This window comes from Barbus barbus (assembly GCF_936440315.1).
Source record: "Barbus barbus genome assembly, chromosome: 6".
Taxonomy (NCBI): Eukaryota; Metazoa; Chordata; class Actinopteri; order Cypriniformes; family Cyprinidae; genus Barbus; species Barbus barbus.
The window spans coordinates 30,516,871-30,539,647 of record NC_136734.1 but is presented as its reverse complement, the minus strand read 5'-3'; the positions used below and the strand labels follow the sequence as shown (position 1 = coordinate 30,539,647).

At 38.5% G+C, this 22,777-nt stretch overlaps 1 protein-coding gene across 3 annotated transcripts in view; it reads left to right on the top strand.

Moving 5' to 3' along the window:
* LOC306871558 (AP-1 complex subunit beta-1-like) overlaps window positions 1-22,467 on the top strand; it is a 28,187-nt gene extending 5,720 nt beyond the window's left edge. For 2 of the 3 annotated variants that reach the window (XM_079419595.1, XM_079419596.1), the window contains exons 7-22: window positions 437-658; window positions 803-923; window positions 1,589-1,684; window positions 1,902-2,017; window positions 2,306-2,471; window positions 2,774-2,872; window positions 6,086-6,345; window positions 6,631-6,829; window positions 9,967-9,996; window positions 10,215-10,358; window positions 10,759-10,904; window positions 11,670-11,799; window positions 14,004-14,088; window positions 14,869-14,955; window positions 16,204-16,358; window positions 20,896-22,467. In XM_079419595.1, coding sequence (XP_079275721.1) covers window positions 437-658; window positions 803-923; window positions 1,589-1,684; window positions 1,902-2,017; window positions 2,306-2,471; window positions 2,774-2,872; window positions 6,086-6,345; window positions 6,631-6,829; window positions 9,967-9,996; window positions 10,215-10,358; window positions 10,759-10,904; window positions 11,670-11,799; window positions 14,004-14,088; window positions 14,869-14,955; window positions 16,204-16,358; window positions 20,896-20,970 — 2,131 coding nt within the window. In that variant the 3' untranslated portion in view covers window positions 20,971-22,467. Of the gene's footprint in view, window positions 1-436; window positions 659-802; window positions 924-1,588; window positions 1,685-1,901; window positions 2,018-2,305; window positions 2,472-2,773; window positions 2,873-6,085; window positions 6,346-6,630; window positions 6,830-7,300; window positions 7,322-7,747; window positions 7,814-9,966; window positions 9,997-10,214; window positions 10,359-10,758; window positions 10,905-11,669; window positions 11,800-14,003; window positions 14,089-14,868; window positions 14,956-16,203; window positions 16,359-20,895 lie in introns of all 3 variants that reach the window. The other variant, XM_079419594.1, reaches the window with a different exon arrangement.
* The last annotated feature ends 310 nt before the right edge of the window (window positions 22,468-22,777 follow it).

Sequence of the window (22,777 nt, the reverse complement as noted above, 5' to 3'; positions counted from 1 at the left end):
CTCTACACAGTTTCTCTAATGAAGTCTACATAATACATAGACACTAGCTTCATTAATAAAGCTGTATCTAGTATCTGCACTGATTACCTGAGTTGAATTTAATTAGATCTTACTTAGCCTATGTTTTTTACTTATATGTTATATGTTTGGTCCATGGGATTCTGTGTTTGGCACATGTAAACATTGTCACATTCTTTACTTGCATAATAAAAAAAAAAAGAATTTAATTAGATCAGAGTTGGACTGTTGATTCAGTTCCGTAATTTAAGAATCAATATCAGATTATTCAAATGAAGAATGTATTTTGGAAAATCAGTATATATTTTTGTATGAGCTGTAATTCAGGCAATATTAAACTACCCAGCCTGGTTTTGCTGTTAAAGATTTGTTTTTTCCTCTGCCTTGTTGAAGCATGTTTTTCTCTCTCCTCCCACAGTATCTGTGAGCGTGTAACTCCACGGCTGTCCCACGCTAACTCTGCCGTGGTTCTGTCTGCCGTGAAGGTTCTGATGAAGTTCATGGAAATGCTTCCTAAAGATTTAGACTATTACGGCACTCTTCTGAAGAAACTTGCTCCTCCTTTGGTCACGCTGCTCTCAGCTGAACCTGAACTGCAGTATGTTGCCTTGAGGAACATTAACCTCATCGTACAAAAACGGTAGGTGGAGAGCTGTGGAAAATAAATTAGTTTATATGAAGGTTTGGGTATTCCAAAAGTTAATGCACAAATAATTATTTTGTAAATCAACTTTATTATATATTTATCTTCTTTTTTTTTCTTTTTCTTTTATGTTTCTACCAGCCCTGAAATTCTAAAGCATGAGATGAAGGTTTTCTTTGTGAAATATAATGACCCAATCTATGTCAAGCTGGAGAAGCTGGATATCATGATCCGCCTGGCGTCTCAGGCCAACATTGCTCAGGTGAATGAAACGCCACCCACACCACTACACTTCACTTCACTAATGTAAAACCTGATTTTTGCCTGATCATTAATGTTCGTATATTTTTCTTTTACTCCACCCAGAATACAGTGGGTTCCAAAAGTCTAAGACTGCTAGTGAAAATACATCTGTTTTGCATTTTTGTAAAAAAAAACAATTTAAATAACAAATCAACATGAATTAGTTTTTTCTGTCTTTTGCATTAATGACAGCAGCAATGTATTTATGGTCTCCCCAGTTTTTAATGTCATGAGACAGTGATTTTTGTCATAACAGAGAGGGAATATAATTAAATGATGTTTTAAATGTACAAATTTGTTTAGCCTTTCTTCTTTTTTCTAGCCTTTTTATCATTATTTTATTGTTATTGTGTCTATGAAGCTGAAATGGCAATAAACATAAATATTATTACTACTTTTGTTTTATAATATCCTTCATAATCTTTAGTCTTGTTTTAGTTTGTTTTTATCCTTTCTCTTTCTTTTTTTTTGAAATCCGAAAACTGTTATTTCCATGTTTAGATTTCTTTTCAATCCCATATGTTAACATCACTCACTTTTGGACCCCACTTTTTATCACATTTCCATTTGAAATGTATGTTTATGAGAGTCTGTGCTCAATTTCTGTATGTTTGTGTGGTGTAGGTGCTGGCTGAGCTGAAGGAATATGCCACTGAAGTGGACGTGGACTTTGTGCGTAAAGCTGTACGAGCCATTGGCCGCTGCGCAATTAAAGTAGAGGTAAGCTGGCCTGACCCTGATCAGGATAGCATTATTGTTAACTTAACACTGGCAGTCGTATGAGTGTTAATTTTAATTGTAAAGTTCACCACTCCTCATGAAAGTATTCAACCTGATGTGAAACAAAAGCCAAATTCTTAATTGGTTAACTGATGATACCATTTATATTCAGTAGATTAGCTTATCTGTTTTTCTGTCCCTCCTGTCTTTGTTACAGCAATCAGCAGAGCGTTGTGTCAGCACACTGCTTGACCTCATTCAGACCAAGGTCAATTATGTGGTGCAGGAAGCTATTGTGGTCATCAAGGACATCTTCCGCAAGTACCCCAACAAGTAGGTTTTTCTGTTTCTTGTGCAATTTCCCCTGTCCCTGACCTCTGTCACTAAAGCTGTTTCTCTCTTTCTCTTTCTAAATTGCATCCTATTTCTGTTTGGCTATGGTTCATTATCCAGATGTTAGAGGTTCATTGTCCTGACACAGTGTCTGTTCAGCCATGCCTTTCATAGTAAAATGTGTTGAATAATTCAATAAAGATTCACTGAACCCAGACTTCCCTCCTGCTTTGTCATTTTGCTGCTTCATTGTTGCTTTTTTTTTTTTTTTTTTGAATGTACTGTCAGGTATGAGAGTGTGATTGCCACTCTGTGTGAGAACCTGGACTCTCTGGATGAGCCTGAGGCACGGGCAGCCATGATCTGGATTGTGGGAGAGTACGCAGAGAGGATCGACAATGCAGATGAGCTGCTGGAGAGCTTCCTGGAAGGCTTCCATGATGAGAGCACACAGGTGAAGTGCCTTTCAAATTGCTTTATTAAATATGCTGTAATAAGTACAGCAGACTTGTGAATGCAGTGTATTAAGTTGCTCCAAAGCGCATAAAGAAAAACTACAAATGTGTAATAGGATGACTTTTTGCTGTGGTATCGAAATTGGTCTCTTTCACTAGTAGTGGTAATGACTACTGAAATGTTGGTATTATAATAATCGGGCCATATTACCCTAATGAATACTGTAATGAACTTGTCTCTTGGAAAATGGTGTTACAGGATTTGTCCCCGTGTTAATGTTTTTTCACGCTTCTCTTTCAGGTGCAACTGCAGTTGTTGACCGCTATTGTGAAGTTGTTCCTGAAGAAACCCACTGAGACCCAGGAGCTGGTGCAACAAGTGCTCAGTCTCGCCACACAGGTGAGATATCCACACGGGCGCTTATCAAAGCACACGTTTCAGTGGGAAAATGACTCTGCACATATACTTGCTCACACCTTCAAGGTCACCCTCTGTAGGTGTTGCCATCCTCAAATGGCAGATCTCTAAAGCAAGGCTGTTTGGCTTTCTGACTCCCTCTGAAGAAAACAAGATATTCCAAAAAATTTATACTGAGAACCCTGATACATTTATTCTTTTTAACAAAATACTGTAATTGCTTTTGTAACTGTAGGCAGACAATAAGAGGATAAACAAACCACAAAATGGAAGACTTCTAATTAGTAAACATGTCTCAAATGAAGTGCACAGGAAACAAAGATGATGATTATAAAAGCATCAGGAGTTAAGTTGAGAGAGGGATTAGTGTCCTGCTCCTGTGCCTCCATTAGACTACATGACCTGCTCTGCTTCAATATATTATATACATGCATATGTACATATTTGTGTCATAATGCAATGTACATAGTAAACCACCATTTGGGTTAGAACTTGTGGGCCAGAGGTTTGTAACCTCGTACCAGACACGACAGGTTTATATTTTTTTAAACGTAAATATTTATTTGTTAATGCTTTTGTGCCAGTTAAGAATTTAATTGCTATTAACATGTTTTTTTTCATCATCAGAATAAGCTTTTTCAGCTACAGTGTTGCAGAATTTTTTTTCCCAGTTAAAGAGAGTGCTGCTTATCCATTAATTTCAGATGAGTGCAGCACAAATGTGCTTGCTTGACAAATGAGTTCCAAGTTTCTCGCACATGTAACAAGCACATTTGAGCTTCCACACAAACCAGTTTTGGCACGACTGAGATTATCTTTACCATATTTGATTTATTTAAATCTAATTAAAATCTATTCATCATATAAATTATGATGGGGTTGACAGTAATAATTTATTTATTTTAATCAATCTCCATTTTAATGAACCAATATCAATCCTTAAATTGCTCAAATTCCGACGCTCTTTTAGTCTATGCTGTTTTCTTTTGATGTGTGAACAAAGCTTCACTAAATATTGTTTTGTAGTGTGACTTCACCCAATAGCCGCAATAAGTCTTGTGCTTTAATTTTAATATGAATGCATCGTCTTTCAAATTTTGAAAGTTTCATGATCACAAAATCAACTGCAGAAAGATGCCAACAAACAGCTGGTAAACAATGTCACGTAACATTGTATTTAAATCAGGAAAGCCATAGAAAAAACTACTTAACCTGTTCGTGATGTCTCATTGATTGGTTTGCATAAATCTGTCATGAGAATTTTTGTGACAGCTACAGTTTAAATGATTATATTTCAACAACAAACTGGAGTAGAAACATAATTATAGGCCCTATCATTAAAAAGTTGATGTGTAAAAACTTAATATATTAAGTACTTGTATCTAAAAATGAATAACCGTTTTAATTTGGAATCTGTTTTTAATTTTAATCTTTATTATTATAGTAATGATTCCCTGTATAGTTTACAGCATTAGAGATTTTCCTTTTAAAAAAACATGACATGGATACTTTCTATATACCCCAACAACTAAATCAACTAAAAAAACTAAATCAAATCAAGAGCTTGTGAATTAGAGCCCTGCACGGGCCTAAAATATAGGCCCTAGCCCGAGACGCTCAGGCCCTAGCCCGGCCCGTGTCCGACAGCTTATCAGAATTACCGGCCCGAGCCCGTCTTTTTTTTTCCCCTTCTCCCAAAACAGCTTATACTGTTTCAGCTATTAAAATACTTCAGTTTTGTATGAAATGGCAAAGTGATTGTATTTCGTTTCGTTATTTTATTAAGTTAATTTTAAAAAAACGTTTGGAGCATTTTTTTATTTGTTAAATGTACGTTTTTTTGTTTTTTAAAGTAACGACCTAGCGGCCAGCGGGCAGACAGTGAGTTGATCATAGTCCATGTTTGATATATTTAGCCTTCTCAAATTATCACTTGTCTAAAATTAAATGTATAGTTATAAAACAGCTCCACAATGTTAGTTTAAAGGTTTTACAGGACGCGCCAGAGCGATCACTTGCATTGGAAACATTTCAAATACACTGTCATTTTTGCTTATAAAGGTAAGAGTAATAGGCTTCATTTTTCGGAACTGTAAAGGGCCTACTTTTATTTGTGTGCACTCAAAATATCAACAAAGCATGCAATAAAGACATTAAATAAAGGGGAAAAAAGCCTGTTTCGGTTTTGAGCAGGAGCGCTTCTGAAAAACTCTAAAGGTGCATCCATGAGGAGACGGCGAGTCAGGATCATCATCAAATGCATGGATGATCCAAAATGCAGCTTTTCCCGAAGCATTGGGAACTTTTATTAGTAACCACGCTCCAAATTCTCCCTGATGCTCTGCATGGTCAACTGTCACCTGTATGCTAATGCGTGCAAATATGCGTTGCGTAGGCGATGTGTAATATTTATAATATAATCAGTATTTCATACAGTCGCCATGTGTGCTCTGCGCGTAATATGGGCACAATTAAAGGAGAGAAGCTAAATGAGCCCGAGTCCGACCTGGCTCGAATGGACTCAGCGTGGGTCCCGACGGGCTTGCAGACCTCTATTGTGAATCAGATTTGATTCGATTTGTGAAATCTGTCAATACCCAGCCTTAATGTTAAACTTTCATGTCTTTTCAGTAGATTTGCATTAAAGCGCTTAATTCATATGGTTTACTTTGTCTTTACGTACCTTTTGCAACTTCAAAATGTTGATGACATAGACTAGTTGAATATTTGTGTGTGTATCAGCCAGAGAGCATGTATGTGTGTGAGATCTTATTAATATTCAGAGAAGCTGTGAGCTTGTGCTGTCAGACTTGGATCTGAAATTGAATTTTGTCATTATTAACCTTGAGGTTCAGTGCCACAGGCTGTACTCGCCGCCAGGGTTCTGTCAGAATACCAAATGTCCTCCTTTATCCCAGGTGCCGTTTAATGGCCTCAAGATCTAATTCTCTCACCGCTGTTTTGCTCTGGGTGTTGCTGGCATACCACTTGATCTTATCACACAGATAAATTGGTGCTCAAAGAACTTTTGCATTATTTACAGAAGACTCTGTCCTTCAGATGAGGTTTTGTGGAAAGAAACAGTCAACTCATTTTCTCTTCCTTCCTCTCACATCATAAACAGTGTATGATTCCCTTAGGTTCACTATTGGTCAATTTCACTTTCCCTGTATTTTGCCCTCTTTAACTCTGCAGGATTCTGATAATCCTGACCTGCGTGACCGTGGCTACATCTACTGGCGTCTACTTTCCACTGACCCTGTGGCAGCAAAAGAGGTTGTGCTGGCCGAGAAGCCTCTGATATCAGAGGAGACGGACCTGATTGAGCCCACCCTGCTGGAGGAGCTTATCTGCCACATTGGTACTCTGGCCTCAGTCTACCACAAACCTCCCAGTGCTTTTGTGGAGGGCAGCCGTGGCGTTCAGCACAGGAGACTTCCTGCTCGTGCTGCCTCGTGAGTCTCTGTTTATATTCTTTTCTTGTTTTGCTGTATATATAAAATAGCAAATGTAACTATTTATATTTTTTATTTATATATGTATATATATATGTATATGTGTATGTATGCGCGCACAAAGAATTTATAATAATTATTATAGTTAATATTTAATTATATATTTATGAAATTATTTTACATTCATGTTTTTTTATGCATCTTATTTAATTTTTGTTATTATTATTATTATTAACAATATATAAAAACATTTTTTATTATAATCTGAAAATTTCTCTCTCTCAGTGGGGAAAGTGCTGAGATCCCTGATGTTGGCCAGTCTGGAACTTCTGAAGCTCCACCTGCTGTCATTCCATCACAAGGTGATCTCCTAGGTGACCTGCTGAACCTGGATCTGGCCCCACCCACTGCCACTGTCCCTTCAGTGCAGCCCTCAATGCAGATGGGGGCCATGGACTTACTGGGAGGAGGTCTGGATAGTCTGGTATGTTTATCTCCCGCCGTCTCTCTCTCTCTGCAACAAACATAATCACCCCTTTTTGGTGAAATTAGATTCATTTAAAGGGAAAAACATTGTAATTACTGGAATGAATATACCCATCTGTTCCTTTAACAATCTGTGTGTTCGTATAGGCTTTCGGTAATGTGTTTGTCAGTTGTTCAGCTCACACATGATGTAGGACATTTATTTTGAGTTAGCTTTGACCTGAACAGGATCTAGATCTAAATCGAGATCATTTAATCACAGATCAGCCCCCTTCTCCTTAAACACACATCCAAAGTCTCTTAACCAGTGTAATTGTGTCTGTTGAGAAATCACAGATGGTCTTGCATAATTACAGTTAACTTTCCTTGCCTGCATTTCCCCTCTGGTCTTCTCTTTCTCCTTTTTGACTTGGGGTTTTTTTTTGTTTTTTTTGTTCCTCTCTCTTTTATCCTCACGCTACACTTGCAGATGGGCGATGAATCAGATACGGTAATTAAACTAAGTGAAAGAGGAAGCAGACACTTTCATATCATGCCATTTCATTTGTCTAAATTGCGGATCTGTTAGTATGAGTATCCGATGTACTCCTCACACCAGTAGAGGGCTGCCTCAGCTACTGCAAAATACCATGTATATTTACAGCACCAACATTTTTATTTACAATCACTTCACTTGTGACTAGTGTCGAAATAGGTAAAATATCTCCAAGATGTTTTTGTCATAACACACCTTGCATTAACAGTCCTGGACTTGATGCAACCACATGTTATTTTTCTGAAAGTTATGTCAATATTTTTAGTCGCTGTAAAGTTCATGAATGTTTGTAAAGTTTTAGAAATCCCCAGCCTCATTCCCCTCATTTCTTCTGCTTTCATGCATTGGAAAAATTTAATCCATTTCTCATTCCTCTATCAGTCGGGAGTTTCCCACAGGACAGAAGTGCAGTCTCCCCAGCCATCTTCTGATTATAGTGAGAGAGAGGTCTGTGTGGGTGTTCTCACCTTTTGACTTCATCCTTAAAAAGTTCCTCTCTACTGACCTTAGACTAGTCCCTGTTGCTCAACATAAACTGCTCTCAGATCAGTATGAAAAAACCATAAAAACCTTTTCCTCATTTTTGTTTCAGTGTTTGAGTTTGTAGGTTTAGTTGTAGTCCCACACAAGTAGTCACATCTCATAAAAAATGTTTAGTATGTTTAGTATTTAAATATGTTTTCATGAGTCTCTTTTTTTTTTTTTTTGTCCCAATAATTATATAAATGTTATTTTTGTTATTTTAGCTGTGTTATTAAAATAAAAAAATATGCAAATATATACAATAAGACAAATACAATATTTTTTCAGGTGCAGTTTGTCTATGTAACAATAGCATTTAAAGGCAGGGTAAGCGATTTCTGGAAGCCAATGTTGATATTTGAAGTCACCAGAACAAACACGCCCCTATACGCCAAAAGGGTCTCGCCCCTATTTTGATAGATCCGCCTACGCAACCCAGGCAACGATTAGTTCTGTGGAACATAAGCTGCTTTTCCACCGAAATTACATGGAACAATATGTCCCAGGAAATTTTTTTTCCTGCAGACCTGTTGCTGTCTGCGTTTCCATCGCAGTCTAAAGTACCGAGAAGATTAGGCAAATAGTCTGGTGACATAACGTTAGGTCTCCGCACGTTTCTCAATACCCAGTATGCAAATTTCGGACTTGCATCCTCTGTAGGTCAGACTTCACGAGTTAGACTCGGGAGTGTGAGCTTCCGCAGACGGAACGATGCAAGTCCGGTAATTCTTCAAAGAGCAGTGTACCTGATAACGTCAGTCAGCTCGCCTTGGCTGCTGCAATCTTCCTCGCTGTATTTACAGACTAAATATATCAAACACCACTGCCTCTCTTCGTTTTCATTTAAACGTATTAATAGCTGCAGAAATGTAGTTCAGGGAACGTAGTCTACATACATTACAATGAAATGGAATATTATATCAAACATTGCCTGTTTTCATTTTAACATATTAATAGAACAATAGAATAAAGACCAAAGATTACCTGTTAGATTTACCCAAAACTAATTATATCTTATGTTTAACCACTAGACATCAGAGCCAGCGACAAATGTCAGAAGGACTACCCGAGGTTATGCTCCTTTCTTCAGGATACAAGAGCACTGAGCGCCCGGTGATCGCGTGGAGCTCACGTCTCCGAAATCGGCGAAGCACATTTTCAAATAGGTGCTGTTTTTATAAATAAACCGCAGATTTGAGTTTCAAACAGCTACATTCTAGCCTGAAATATACGTGTCCAGTGTAGGCAGACTTTAGCTGTTGCGGCACGCCGCGTCTGGTGTAGTAGACACGGTGTTACTCACCTGTCGGGAAGAAACAAAGCAACCTCGGCGTCCGATCGCAGGCCTTCCGCTCCTTGAGTTTTCTCCAGCGCTGGAAAGCTGATCCGATATTTACACGGTTCCTACTTCTTGCCTTATCGTTCCGCAGACGTTTTCCTCTTTTGTTTTTTATCCGGCATCTCTATCTTTCTGTCGCTCTGCTGTTCACTGAACACTCTCTCCTCCATATGTTGACACGCCCCTTACTGCTGATTGGCTACAAGTTTGTTTTGGTACTCGGCCCTGACTCACTTTAAGACTTCATTATAAAGATCCAGTATGTTGACACATAACTGACTGTGTTTTTGTGGATACTCACCAAGACATACATTTTATGGCCTTTTTTGGCTTTATTAGATCGAGACAGTAGGGATGAGACAGGAAATGACAGAGAAGTGTTAGGGATGGGACTAGGAAAGCACCTTGTGACTCTGGATGCAAACTTGGGTCACTCATGAACATCTTTCTGTTCACTTTAACATCTCAATAACTTTAAGCAGTCCTGTGCTATGCAGATGTATTTACATGCTGCGATATAAACAACTTTATCGATTGACATTTCATATTGCCCATCCCTAGTAGAGAGTAAAAAGATGAAAGAAACTGTCCATAGAATGTCTCACAACGTCCTTAGCAGCTCATTGACTTGTTTCCACCCACTGAGCTAGTTCCCCCTTCATCAACCTCTTCATAATTATCTGCATCTTTCCCGTCTACTGATCCTTACACTCACTTTTTGTCCTCTCTCTGTTCCCAGCTGGGAGGAGACATCGGCGGAAGCCCTTCGGTAAGTTTGAGAAAGATTTTTAGCAAAGTTCAACCAGACTTTGATGAATGTGCTTCATTGGAGGAGTATTAGCATCAACAGAGGGGTTTGCCTTAATTAATCAAAGAGCTGTTAAATTCCTCCTCCACGTCTTTAAGTAAATTTGTCTTTTTCCCGATGGTCTTGTAGCAATCTAGAAAAGTTGTAAAAGGTTGTAATACTTGTCTCCCTCTGCTCAGATGGGTGCCGGTTTGGGGGCGGCCCCAGCAGCCATGCCTGCTGCTCTCGGCAGTGCTCCTGCTGTTGGAGGTGGATTGGGAGACCTTTTTGACCTTGGTGGAGGTGTTGGCATGCCAACAGGATCCTACGTTGCTCCTAAAACTGTAAGTATAGAATTAATCAATACTCTGAATCAATAGCTTTGATTATGACTTCAGAAGTCTTTTATAAGCAGTTTCCCTGCTTTTTAAAGTCAATTTGTAATGCAGCAGTGTTTCCTGGACTCTAAGTGGGTGTGCACATGAAACGTGCTGTGGTGTTCAATAACAGCTCGACAGAGTCCAACAGAATTCAGAGCACATTTTTAATCTTAAAAAAAGGGCTTAAAAATGCAACTCTCATAGAATGAGATTTTTAAAAAAAAACAGCAAAGTGCAATGCAGGGGCCCAAAACATCCGTCTGATGCGTGTGTACAGAAACATGGAGATGTCCTGTGTATGTGTTTGTGTGTCCCTAACTCTTTCTTTCCCCCACACTCTCAACCTGTTTATCTGTGGGTTCAGGTGTGGTTACCGGCAATGAAAGCTAAAGGGCTGGAGATTTCTGGGACATTTGCCAGACGCGGTGGGATCATTCAGATGGATATGTCTCTTACCAACAAAGCCATGAGCGTTATGACTGACTTCGCCATTCAGTTCAACAGGAACAGGTGAGTCCAACATAAGACTGTTTTGGAGGTCTCTTCAAGGTTTTGCTCTTCTCTCTGTGATATCTTCTCCGATTGCTAATCAGTTTGGAGGCCTGCCTGGAAGACGTTCCATTGATTTATATCATTTTGTCAGTGGGATCATTCAGGGACATGCTGATATTCTAAAGAGACTTAAACGTGTTCATGTCAATTGAGGACTTCTGTCTAGAAAATTACTGCTTGTTTAGTAAAGCAGATTGTTGTAATATATTCTACTTAGATCTTTGACTAATGCAAGGGCAACAGAAGGACATAGATTTATAGAATGGTGCTTTCTCACACAAATCTAAAGCCACAGTGCTAGGCTGTTGAGAGTGGTTGACAAAGTGTTGCTGTGGATTTGTTAGGGTGACTGGGTGGTTGGTTACGGGTCTTAACTGGTGATGCAAGCAAAACGGTTAGTTTTGGAGGGCTAAATCATTGACCGAAATGTCGGTGTCTTATTTTGTGCACACAGCATGGATTAGCTACAGCCGGTAAACATATCAGTCACGTATATCACTGTGACTAAAAATTATGCTATAATATGTCAAATGTTTTTGGTTGAAAATATTAAGAGATGGCTCATTGCAGAAGAACTGTGAATATGACATACGAATACGTTTTCAAATTAAATTACCCACGTTTAACTGCAGTAGCAGTAGTTTTGACTAAATTTCAGTTTCTGTAAAAAATTTCAGTTTCTGTTGCATCGCTAGTCTAAACCATTTCTCTGTTTTTCTGTAGTTTCGGTCTCGCCCCTGCTGGCCCTCTGCAGGTTCTGACTCCTCTGAGCCCCAATCAGACCATTGACGTTAGTCTCCCTCTCAGCATGAATGGCCCTGTCATGAAAATGGAACCTCTCAACAATCTGCAGGTAATGTATCCACTGCATTTCTGCAGCATCATAATTCACGTGCAGTATGAAATGAGTGTTGTGCTGTTAAGCAATAAAGCAAGCCCCAGATGAGCATTAACAGAGGCTGCAGTATAGGGACAGTATAGACAATAAGTGTGAGTGGTTACCAAGGGATGCAACTTCTCAGAAGAGATTCAGTAAAAAAAATAAAATAAAATAAATCTTCATTAGTGGTTCTCCCTTGACTGTTTGCTCTCTCTTTTCTGTCTTTCTCCCCCTCTCACTGCATGTCCATTTCTGTCATCTTTTGATCAGGGTTTTAGGTCTTCAATAGGTCTGAATTTGCTTTGCCTGATTATCTCTCTCAGTGGAATCATTCACAGTGCTCTCCAGTGACTGCATTGGGAAATAAACCACAAATCCCACAGACTACAATAGGAAGGCATAGGCATTATGGAAGCGTGCATTCACTAATTGGTAGTAATTAAACCAGGAAAAGATTGCGTTGAGCTTCAGGGACTGTTTTGGTTGGGTGAAGCAATTGCAAAAATATAGGATCTCTCTTCTCTCTCAGAGCCCTAAAGGAGATTAAAAGAAGATGGTGTTTTAATCTGAAAATTTTATAGAGCCCTTCAGGTTTCATCTAATGCCATTTTCAAATTAAATGTGTGTGTTGTGCTTTCCTAGAGAGAGAGATTAGTGAGTGTCGTGTTCAGGATGCACATGTTAGATTGGCATTAAATGGTTAATCATAAATGTGTCTCTTTGTCACTGTGAATCACAGGAGGCAACATGAATTTTATCTCCATTTTTCTAGGACTGATGTGACAACAATATGTCTGGATATCAGGCAGCTCACAGCTTCAGCACTTGTATTTGATCTGGACGTGCTTTGGCTTACCATGCGTTTCCAGTCTTTGCAGGCATGGATTACAACAGCTGATACTTCCAGTCCCAGAGAGGCTTGTGGCATTATTAACTTCACACGTGGCTGCTGATAACAGATCAGTTATTCATTGCAGTGGCATCACAGGAAGTGAATGTTACTCAGACTGAATGAAAAAAGGCATTATTTATTTATTTTTCTGTAGCTTGACTACTAGGCCAATTATACTGTAGATAAATCTGAACAGAAGAGAAACCAATTCTTATATGTCATGTTTGGTTCAATTCCTGACAATTACACAAAATGAACAGTTTAATTTCTGATTTCACATTAATTAGTACATTGTTTTTCTTCATATTATTTTGCCTGATGGTTCTATAGTATTTCTAACCACAATTAGACAAGTGAGGGAGGGATGAATCCGGTTTGTGCAGCTCAGAGCGGTTTTGCTGAATGAATTATTCAGAAGTGGAGTGTAGCAGGTCTGGATGTCTATGTAGCTCTGCCTGTCCCTCTCTGAGACTGTGTAGTCTCTGTTCTGATGGATGCTGTGCACCTGCTGTCAGCTTTTATAAAAGCTCCCCTGGGTGCCTTTCAATCCCTCATGCTCTCAGAAGATTTACAGCCATAATCAGATGAAGTTTGGTGTGTGTTTTTTTTTGTTTTGTTTTTCCAGCTGCAAATTTACTAATGCACAAAATGGAAAAACAAAGAAATGATTGGAGTTGTTAAACACTTTTTGTATTTCTTTAAAATTCATGCAAATCACTAAATTAGGATGATTTTTGGGGCAAGAAACCTCATTTTACAATAACAGTAATATAGACAATCACTCACATAGATTATATTTCTATCTGATTCTTTAGGACAGTTGTTTTTGAGTATGATTGTCCAGGACAGTTACACTCACTCTGTTTTCTCGAACTGTCAGTGGGCATCTTCTATCCTCTTGATGAGTTTGCCTTTGAGGCATTCATGCATGTTTGAAGTTCACATACTGGTGTGCAAACGTGAACTCCACGCACAGGAGCTGAACCCAACCTTTGCAATGTCACAGAGGGTCTTAAACAAAAGAATGAAGAGAGAGAGAGGGAGAGAAGCAAAATGTCAAAGAAAGAAATGATCAAAGGACCATATTTCCCTACTGTTCTGTGATGTGTGTGTGTGTATGCCATTCTTTGAAAGTACTGGAGAAAGAGAGGCCCATTTATTTTGGCTGAAATTATTAACTGAATTCTGTCTGCTCTTAACAGGGTTTGAGAGTCTTGTCAACAGCCACAATTTCTTAAATCACAGTCATAATGTGTTTCTCTCGCTCTCTTTGTCGATCTTGCAGGTAGCTGTGAAGAATAACATCGACGTGTTCTACTTCAGCTGCCAATATCCCCTCAGCCTGCTCTTTGTAGAGGATGGAAAGATGGGTGAGTGTGTTTGTGTGCACCCTTAATCACTGCCTGCGTCCTCGGATGTAAGCAGTAGCGTTTCAGGTGATTGTGACGTCAATCCTTTAAATTTTTTAACTGTGTGTGGGTTCTTCGGTTTTCTTTGGGTATTGTTTTTAAGTTCTGACTCATGACTTGTGCATGAGAGTGTGAGCACACGTGCCAGATCTGTGTCCAAATGAGTGTGTAAGAAAAGGTCTTGATGTTTATGTGGAGCTGTGTGTGAGTGTAAGAGAAACAGCTTATGCATAAATGGCTTCCCCTAGGAGTCTCTTAAATGGAGTTCAGTCTCTGCAGGATATCACACAGATGCACAGTAGCTGTGTCCGGAAAAAAAAAAAATATGCAGGCAGAATATGCAGGTAGGAAGGCATCAAGGCACACTCGAATCAGGTTGGAATTAACCATATGGGTATTTGGACACGGCTAAAGCGGGGCACCATGCAAGGTTGGAAAAATAATAAATCCCTTTTTCCTAATTTCTACCAAGAAATAAGGATATATATTGCTTGGTTATCTCTAAAGCCTGCTAGAATGTGTTGTACATCTTTAGACATGACAATATGGTGCCTGAAAAACCAGTCTAAAAGCATATTTGATGTGGGTTGCCATTATACAAATACATCTGTCTGACAGCAAGACAGCAGCCTTCAGTTTCAGATACAGCCAAACTGCATTCTTCTTTTTTGCTTTCTACCTTTTTTTTCCCCCCCTCTGGTGTCCTCTCACATGAACTCCTTTTGTCCCTCTGCTTCTCAGAACGTCAGGTGTTCCTGGCCACCTGGAAGGACATTCCAAATGACAACGAGGCACAGTTCCAAATCAAAGACATCCACCTCAACTCAGGTAACAGGGATAAATATCTGCTGTGCATGAGTGAATTGCGTAAAGTATGTGGAGGAAGATGGGAACGAATGAAATGAAGGAAATGAAACAAATAAGCAAAGATCGAATGGAGGGAAGTGCTGTACTCTTATCAGTGCTTTGTATTATATTGACTGTCGCACACTCTGTCTTTTAAAAGAACACACTGTCTTGTTGAGCTCTGTCTCTGAAGAGTGCTGATCCGGTGGCATGTCTGGGTGTAATTAACTCGAGGCAGGTTTTTGGGGAATAATCCTCTTCCACATGGCTGTTTGCACAAAATAATTGTTCATCACACAGGCATGAGCATGCACACACACTCTCAGTGATATTGCTAATGAATGCACTGTGGGTGTCTTCAGTGCTCTTTTTTTGACTCTCTCTCTTCTATCCATGTGGCTTGGTATTTAATATAGGTGTTTGCTGCATTGTTGTATATAAATCTCCTGTCCCAAAACTAAATATTTTATGTTTGCAAAGATTTGATCTTGCAATTAAATATGACGAGAAAGTCAGAGCAGCACAAAATATAAACAGTAGATTGTAAAGAGACAACTCAACTTTGTTTGTACCTCATCAGTAACTTTTTTTGATAGAAATTAATACTTTTATTCAGCAAGCAATTAATTTGCTGAATAATGGCAGTAAAGACATTTATATTACAAAAAAATATATATTATTTTTTATTAATATAATATTATTAATACGTTTTATATAAATGCTGTTTTGAACTTTCTATCCATAAAAGAATCCTGAATAAAATGTATTTGATCAAATGAACACAAAAGACTTCATTAAAAAACATTTAGTAATTAAAACTTTTGAACAGTAGTCAATTGGTCACATCTGAATCACAAAATAATGTTGAGATGGGTCTTTTTTTAGTGAATTGGTGAATCCATGTAATGTTTAAATTAGTGGATATCAAATTCACATCTCATTTACTCTTTGAAGTGCAGATCAATGCTTTTGTTCTATGAAAAAATACTTAATATCTTTTTTCATGGAAGAATAAAAATAGAAGAATTTGAAGTTGAAAATTTGATATTTTTGTGCTAACTTTTCTTTTAAATCAGTCTAATTATTACTGAATGGTTCATATGTCAGCGTGAAAGTAAAAATTCACATTTGCCACAAAGTTGCCATAGAGACTCACTCAGGTTCACTTTGTCTTCAGAAAACCTGCTATGTGTGTCTGTGTTTTGTTAATGAGTAACTTCTCTCTCACAGACGCGGCCAGCAACAAGCTGCAAGGCAGTAATATCTTCACCATAGCCAAGAGAACAGTGGAGGGGCAGGACATGCTGTACCAGTCTATCAAACTCACCAATGGCATTTGGGTGCTGGCAGAAATGCGTATACAGACCGGCAACCCCAACTACACGGTAAATGGGAACAAAGAGACATGGAGAATGTTGTAGTTGATGTGAAGAGGCTAGCAAAGTACCACTCGAACACACATAGATCGATAAAGACAAGAGGATGTGCTGGAGGAGACCGTAGCGGCCGCATGCGAGAGAGAGTGTTTTGCAGAACTACTCTCCTGTTATTTCCTAATGAGTCATGCGGGAGCAAGATGTGTTTGTGTGCACGAATGAGAGAAGAAGCGGGTAAAAGGGGAAAGGACTGCTGGGTAGATCAAACACCTTCTTAAAGCCTACTGAGCTGCATGCCTAGATAGCATTTTACTGGCATTATAGGTGCCTCCCAGTCCAAAAATGCTGTCTAGTCATGCTGCATGCTAGACTGGAGACCCAGCCATTGTGTTCAGAGTGAAAGAATATTTGGCAAATCCTGGGTGGGTGAAGATAAGGAAAGAAGATTGTCAAGAAAAGATGCCAGTCCTTTCTCCCTTTGGTTTTGTGGGATTTGCCATTATCACTCAGCCCAATGCGGAGTGTTTGTTTCTTCTCCCTCGTGTTCCCTTTCACATTTCCCACATGAATCATTCTTCAAACATAATTGTGGGGCACCATTTATTCTCTCAGATCTCAGGTGTACCTAGAATTGTTTATGCCAGCATGCTTCATTCCCTGTAGCAGAGTATGCATCCACTAGAGTCCTAGAGAATTGAATTATTAGTATATTATACAATTATAATTAATTTTGCTCCGAGTTAATCAGCATATTCAGCTGTTTTCATCATAACATGCACATTTATTATGTTATTCCCGCCACGATGTGGCACCTTTCTTGAGTAGTGAGTGTACCGTTATTTTTCTTTAAAGCAATACGTGCACAAATCCCATCTTCTTTAAAGAAGACACTAGATATGTTACAAACTACTATCTAACACAAAATGAATCACTGTAAATAGATGTAGCCCCTACTGAGTGCTCGATTTAGGCTAAATCTGTGCCATGCGCCCACGTTCCTCTAGCACATCTTGTTGTCTAAGTGACAAATGTTATTATTTATGATGTTTGATGTTATTGTATTTTTTTCCTGTGTTTGCTCATATCTGCACTCACCTTTGATGATGACATCACAATGCAGGAAATGGAGGTTGGGTGTTTTTTCCCCCCAAAATAATCTTAACTTAAACTAAACGTCTTATCTTTTACACCTTGCTGCCTTTAAATGAGCATGGTTCTTTCTTTGACTTTCTTCTATCAACAGTAAACAGTCCACTGAAATGAAGCATGTCTGTAATAACAGTGAATATCACAGCTATGTGACTTCATATAAGAGCAACTGTTTTGAATGATCAAGCAAACCACATGAGGAAGTGTTATATTTTCTAGTCCTCTGTCATGATAGAAAAGCATGATATTATAGGAAGATACAGAGGTTGTGTGCACAGAATTGTTTTCCAGATTTCATTCTAGGAATAGTCAAATTAAATAGCCTTCATCAAAGGAGTTGCTCTTCAGCAGGAACCCGTCGATTCACGGCATGTGCTTTTAATGTGCACAAGACTCACTCTCCTATACACTCACCAGTGTTTCCTGCAGTGCTTTCAAGCTGAATCTAAAAATACGCTGTTAAATCTAAATCACCACAAAATGATGTTTTATCTGAGATATGAGCTGGCAGTCTGAATTGAATATGATGGGATAAGATGGAGTGCTGCAAAATTATAGCAAGAAAACAAGTTGTTCTCGTGACTGCACGCAAAAACAAACTCGATCAGTGTTGTCCAAATCTCTAATACGTGACTCACTTCTTTTCGAGAATCATTTAAAACAATTTTTACAAACATTCTGACAAATCTTTCATTGAAGAAACTAAATTTGGCACGCACTTGAACTGCATGTTAGCTGTACGGAACACAAATTTCTGAAGGAAACACTGATGCACAACACATCTGTATGGGACTGCTAATCTTCCATCTCTCTCCTCACATCCTAACAGCCACTTTAAGAGGCAGAACTGTTATTCACATCTCAGACACGGGCTCATGAATCATGGTTGTTTTGTTCCTTGCTGCTGTTGTAGCATATAAACAATATTTGTCTGAAAGGACATAAAAATGTGGCAGTGTGGCTATACTGTGAAGTGGTCTGATATGTTGTTTTCTCTAAATATATAGCAATGTTTCCATTAGCTACAAAGCTCTACAATTTGTCACTGTTCGTCGTCCCTATGGCAACCAGGCGTCCAATGACACGGCCTGGTTCCCCTTTTAAATGTTGCGAGCATCTGATGGCAGGGATCTGTTAAAGCATTCCTCCGCAAACCTTCATGCAGCACCCTGCTGCTTCCACTCTTCCTGTCATCCCACCATGTCGTCTGTCTTCATTTTCACTTTGATTACACTCTTCCCTATTGTCGCAACCTGCTGCTATATCTCTAAGTCTTAGAGTCACACCATCCACTCTTCCTTCGTTCTGTGGTTCATGTCCACCACCCACCTGTGCAGTATCTCCAGTCAAATTATAGAACAATGTATCTGTTAATAAAACGCCTCTGCGTACAGGAAACTGATGCCACAAAGCAAGTCGGCACCAGTGTCATTGCGTCTATGTGCATTTGTGCACCCACTACATTCTGCATGAAGCGAAGACAAAATCCTCCAAATCTTAAAGGGGAGCAGGCTGGGGGTTGATTGATAAGGACATGCCACCTCATTCTTAGATGTTCTGAACAAACTCATTCAACTAATTTACCTGTCTAAATTTTACTGGTGAGGAGTTGAATGATTTTTACACTGTTCCCCAAGCTGTATATTGATCTTTATTTTTATATATCTTTGTACAGTATCTTGCATGTTCATTTTGTTAAAAAAATTGTTTTATATAATTTTAATATATACTACCAAGTAAGACTCTGGGGTGAAATGTTAGGATCATGTGACACTGAAGATGAATTAAAAAATTAAGCTTTGTCGTCACAGGAATGTTGCATTTTAAAATACATTGCAATAACATTTCACAGTATTAATGTTACTTTATATTTGAATAAATGCTCTCCATCTTGAGCATAAGACTTCTTTTAAAAACATTAGAAATCTTTCTCACCCTAGAAGAATTTATGTTGTAATAAACTGTAATATGCTACTTTTAAATGTTTTTATATACATATAATCATATGCCTATATATAAATCAGTATGCATTAATTGAATAAATTATAATGTTCTGATTGGCTGTGATTCTATTCTATTATAAAGCATTTTTACCTTGAAACAAACATGCAAATACTCGTCATTGTAAACATGTTCCATCATCCTTGGTGAACACAGTATTAGTTATCTCTAACTTAGAGTTATTTCTTTTGACTAGTGGGAGCCTCACAATCACAAATCCACTGTGGAAAGTTGCAGGGTGATCTCATAGAAGCCCAGAGAGAGCTCTTGGGTTTGGGAGGGATAAATTGTGCCATTGATCTCTCTCTCACGATCATCTTTTTCCATTTCGCACTTCTGATGTCCTGTTGTGCAGTACCCACAGACTTTCTGATTATCCTCTGTATGGTTGGTCCGTGAGAAGCCTCAAGTCTGCTGCAGCGCTCACTTGACAAAAGAGGAAGCAGGTGTTGCAGTAGATGGAGGTCTCCACTCATGTCGACCTCTCCAAGCGCAGTTGCTCCTCTACATTAGTTTACATTTGTTTGTCTATTACTCTGTTAGTGCCACATGAGATCCATTTAGGGGGAACAGCTTTTTATGTGGCTCACTGCAAGTAAACACCGCTTGCTTATGAATTTGCTACAGGTGTTTAGTTGAAATTGTTTTGCAAAAAGGGGTAAAGGCAGAGACATTCAACACCATTCAGATGTTTGTGGTTGGCAAGACTTCATAATGCTTTTGAAAGAATATCTAATCCTCACCAAGGCTGCATGTATTCGATCCAGAATACAATAAAACTAATACGGTGAAATTTTACAGTTTTATTATTATTTTAACACATTTTTAAATGTAATTTATTTCAGCAGCCATTACTCCAGTCTTTAGTGTCACATGATCCGTCAGCAGTTGTATTTTATAATATTTGTGTGAAAACCTTGATGAATTTTTCAGGCTTCTTTGATTATAAATGGCTTTATTGTCAGTTTTGATTGTTAATGCTTGAATGAAAGCATTAATTTCTTTTTAAGTCTCGCTTGACCCCAAATTTTGAACAGTGGTGTAGTGTACATTTTATATATGCCTGGTGCAAGCAAAATGTTGTGCTTTCAGATTAGCAATTAATGTAAGAACCTTTTCTTCAACTAATAATAAGGAACAAATTGGAAGTGTTAGTCATAAAGTTTAAGCTTGATCTTCTACATGGCAGTGTTTGTAATTTTGTGCTTTTATATTGTGTTAGTGTGTTGGCAAGCTTTCAGCATTACTAGTGTTTATTTTCTCTCACCTTCTTTTTCTCCATTTTGTAATGTCTTAATTTTCTTAGCATGCCCTCACATCTTCACTTAACAATTTTATGAAATTTAAATTGCTAGTGTATTTTATTCTAATCTCTCTTTCTCTGTTTTTTCCTTAGCTGTCGATAAAGTGCAGAGCACCAGAGGTGTCTCAGTTTGTGTACCAGTGCTACGAGTTGGTGCTGAAGAACTGAAGAGGGGGGAAACCAACAGGAAAAGGCAGTTCCCAGGCATCGTTTGGGTGACTGAAACTTAATTGAACCAGTCAGAGAAAGAACCCCTGCTGTCTTGCATTTCCCTCAGACTGTGCTTTCAGCATTGACTGAATCCCAAGGAATTTTTCTTCATTATTTTGTCCATTCCCAACATCCATCTTTATCCCGCCTGTTTCCATCTTGCAGTCCTTAAAATATAACAGTTGCAGTAAAATACGACACAAAATATAAAGACATCATCTCTATTTCACATATGTGCAGGTGTTCTACTCTGCAAATTTCATTCCTGTACAACACGATTGCTTCACTGTTTATCGTGGGTGATTGTTTTTCCCCCTCATGGAGGTTAAGCATCATACACAGATGATCTCAAGAGTTTTAGACCAGCCTGTATTCGTCATCCATTCAGTTATAGGAAGGGTGTGTTTACTGCAGTTGAGAGAAACCTTTCAACACTGCTGTTTTTAATTTAGTCTTAATCAGACAGTGGGTTGCTGGGTTTGTATTCACATAAACAGTTCAAATCTTTATTTATTTTTTGTTCTGTTTTATTAAAGCTCTCCCTGGTCTCTCCTCAGTAATTTAGGTCTCCTGCAATTTCTTTTAAGGGAAATGCTGTGTGTTTATCCAGAAGCACTACACAATTGCTGAGTAAACTTCTTCTTTGTCTTCAAAATATCTCTGTATTTGGTGATGACTAAGTTTGCAGTCATGTTTTGCTATTAAGCTGGGTTTATTTTTAGTTACTACTGTCTTGTTTTGTGTGCTGTGTATCAGGTGTGTGTGTGTGTGTGCGCGAGAGAGAGAGAGAGAGAGAGAGTTGGAGATGTAACCAGCTGCATGTTCTGTTCCTCCTCCTCCTGGCAATATTCCCTGTCCTCCCTTATTCGCCTGAATGACTATATACATGCCCATATATTTGGGTGGGTTGTTCATTTAGTGTGTGTGTGTTTGTGTTGATAAACTGTTGGATCTTTGAGGGAGACTCCACTCCTAAGATCATCCTGCAGAAAGTGATATTCTGTATGGTATGAATCTCTTTTAAATCACACTGAACGCGATGCACCTGAAGTGTCCTGCTTTGCAAAACAACTTGTTCACGGCACGTTTCTTCTCTCATTCTTTACAGGACAGGGACATGTTAATCTTTCATGTCCATATATGATGATTAATTATTTTAAATGATGTTGACAAGGTGGACAAATCTCTCTCAAGCTTAATGTAAAATACCACCAGACAAAACACTGCTGACCTGTACACACAGAATGTTGTGTGTGTACACTTAGAAGTTCCCAAATAATATTGATTATTGTTTATTTTTAAATCATAGTTTGTTGATTCTGTATGCGTGTTATATTCTATGGATTTAGTCTTGGGGGTGACTACAAGGAGATGTGCTGCAAAGAAATTTGCTTTACTTTTTGTTGGATTCTGTCATGAGTGCATCTGTTATAGAAATTAAAAAAGTATATTACCCATTGATTTAAAGTGTAATTTATTGACCACTTTTGACTGCTTCAGTTACAGTCCTAACACCTTGTATATTGTTTTATTCATTCATAATCTTAGGCAGTATGACTCAAACATGCACCATGCTGCAAACTATCTCATTTAAACTGGACTTCCAAATATCACTTTTTTATGGTAAATGTGAAATCCTGGTGGCACAAGTTGAACCTGTATCTCATCTAATGACATTTTCTTGAGTGAAACCAATAGGCTGTCTTGCCTAAGGGGTTGCAAAGGTTTCAAGAAATGCCATTTATTATGCTTCGCATGCATGCTT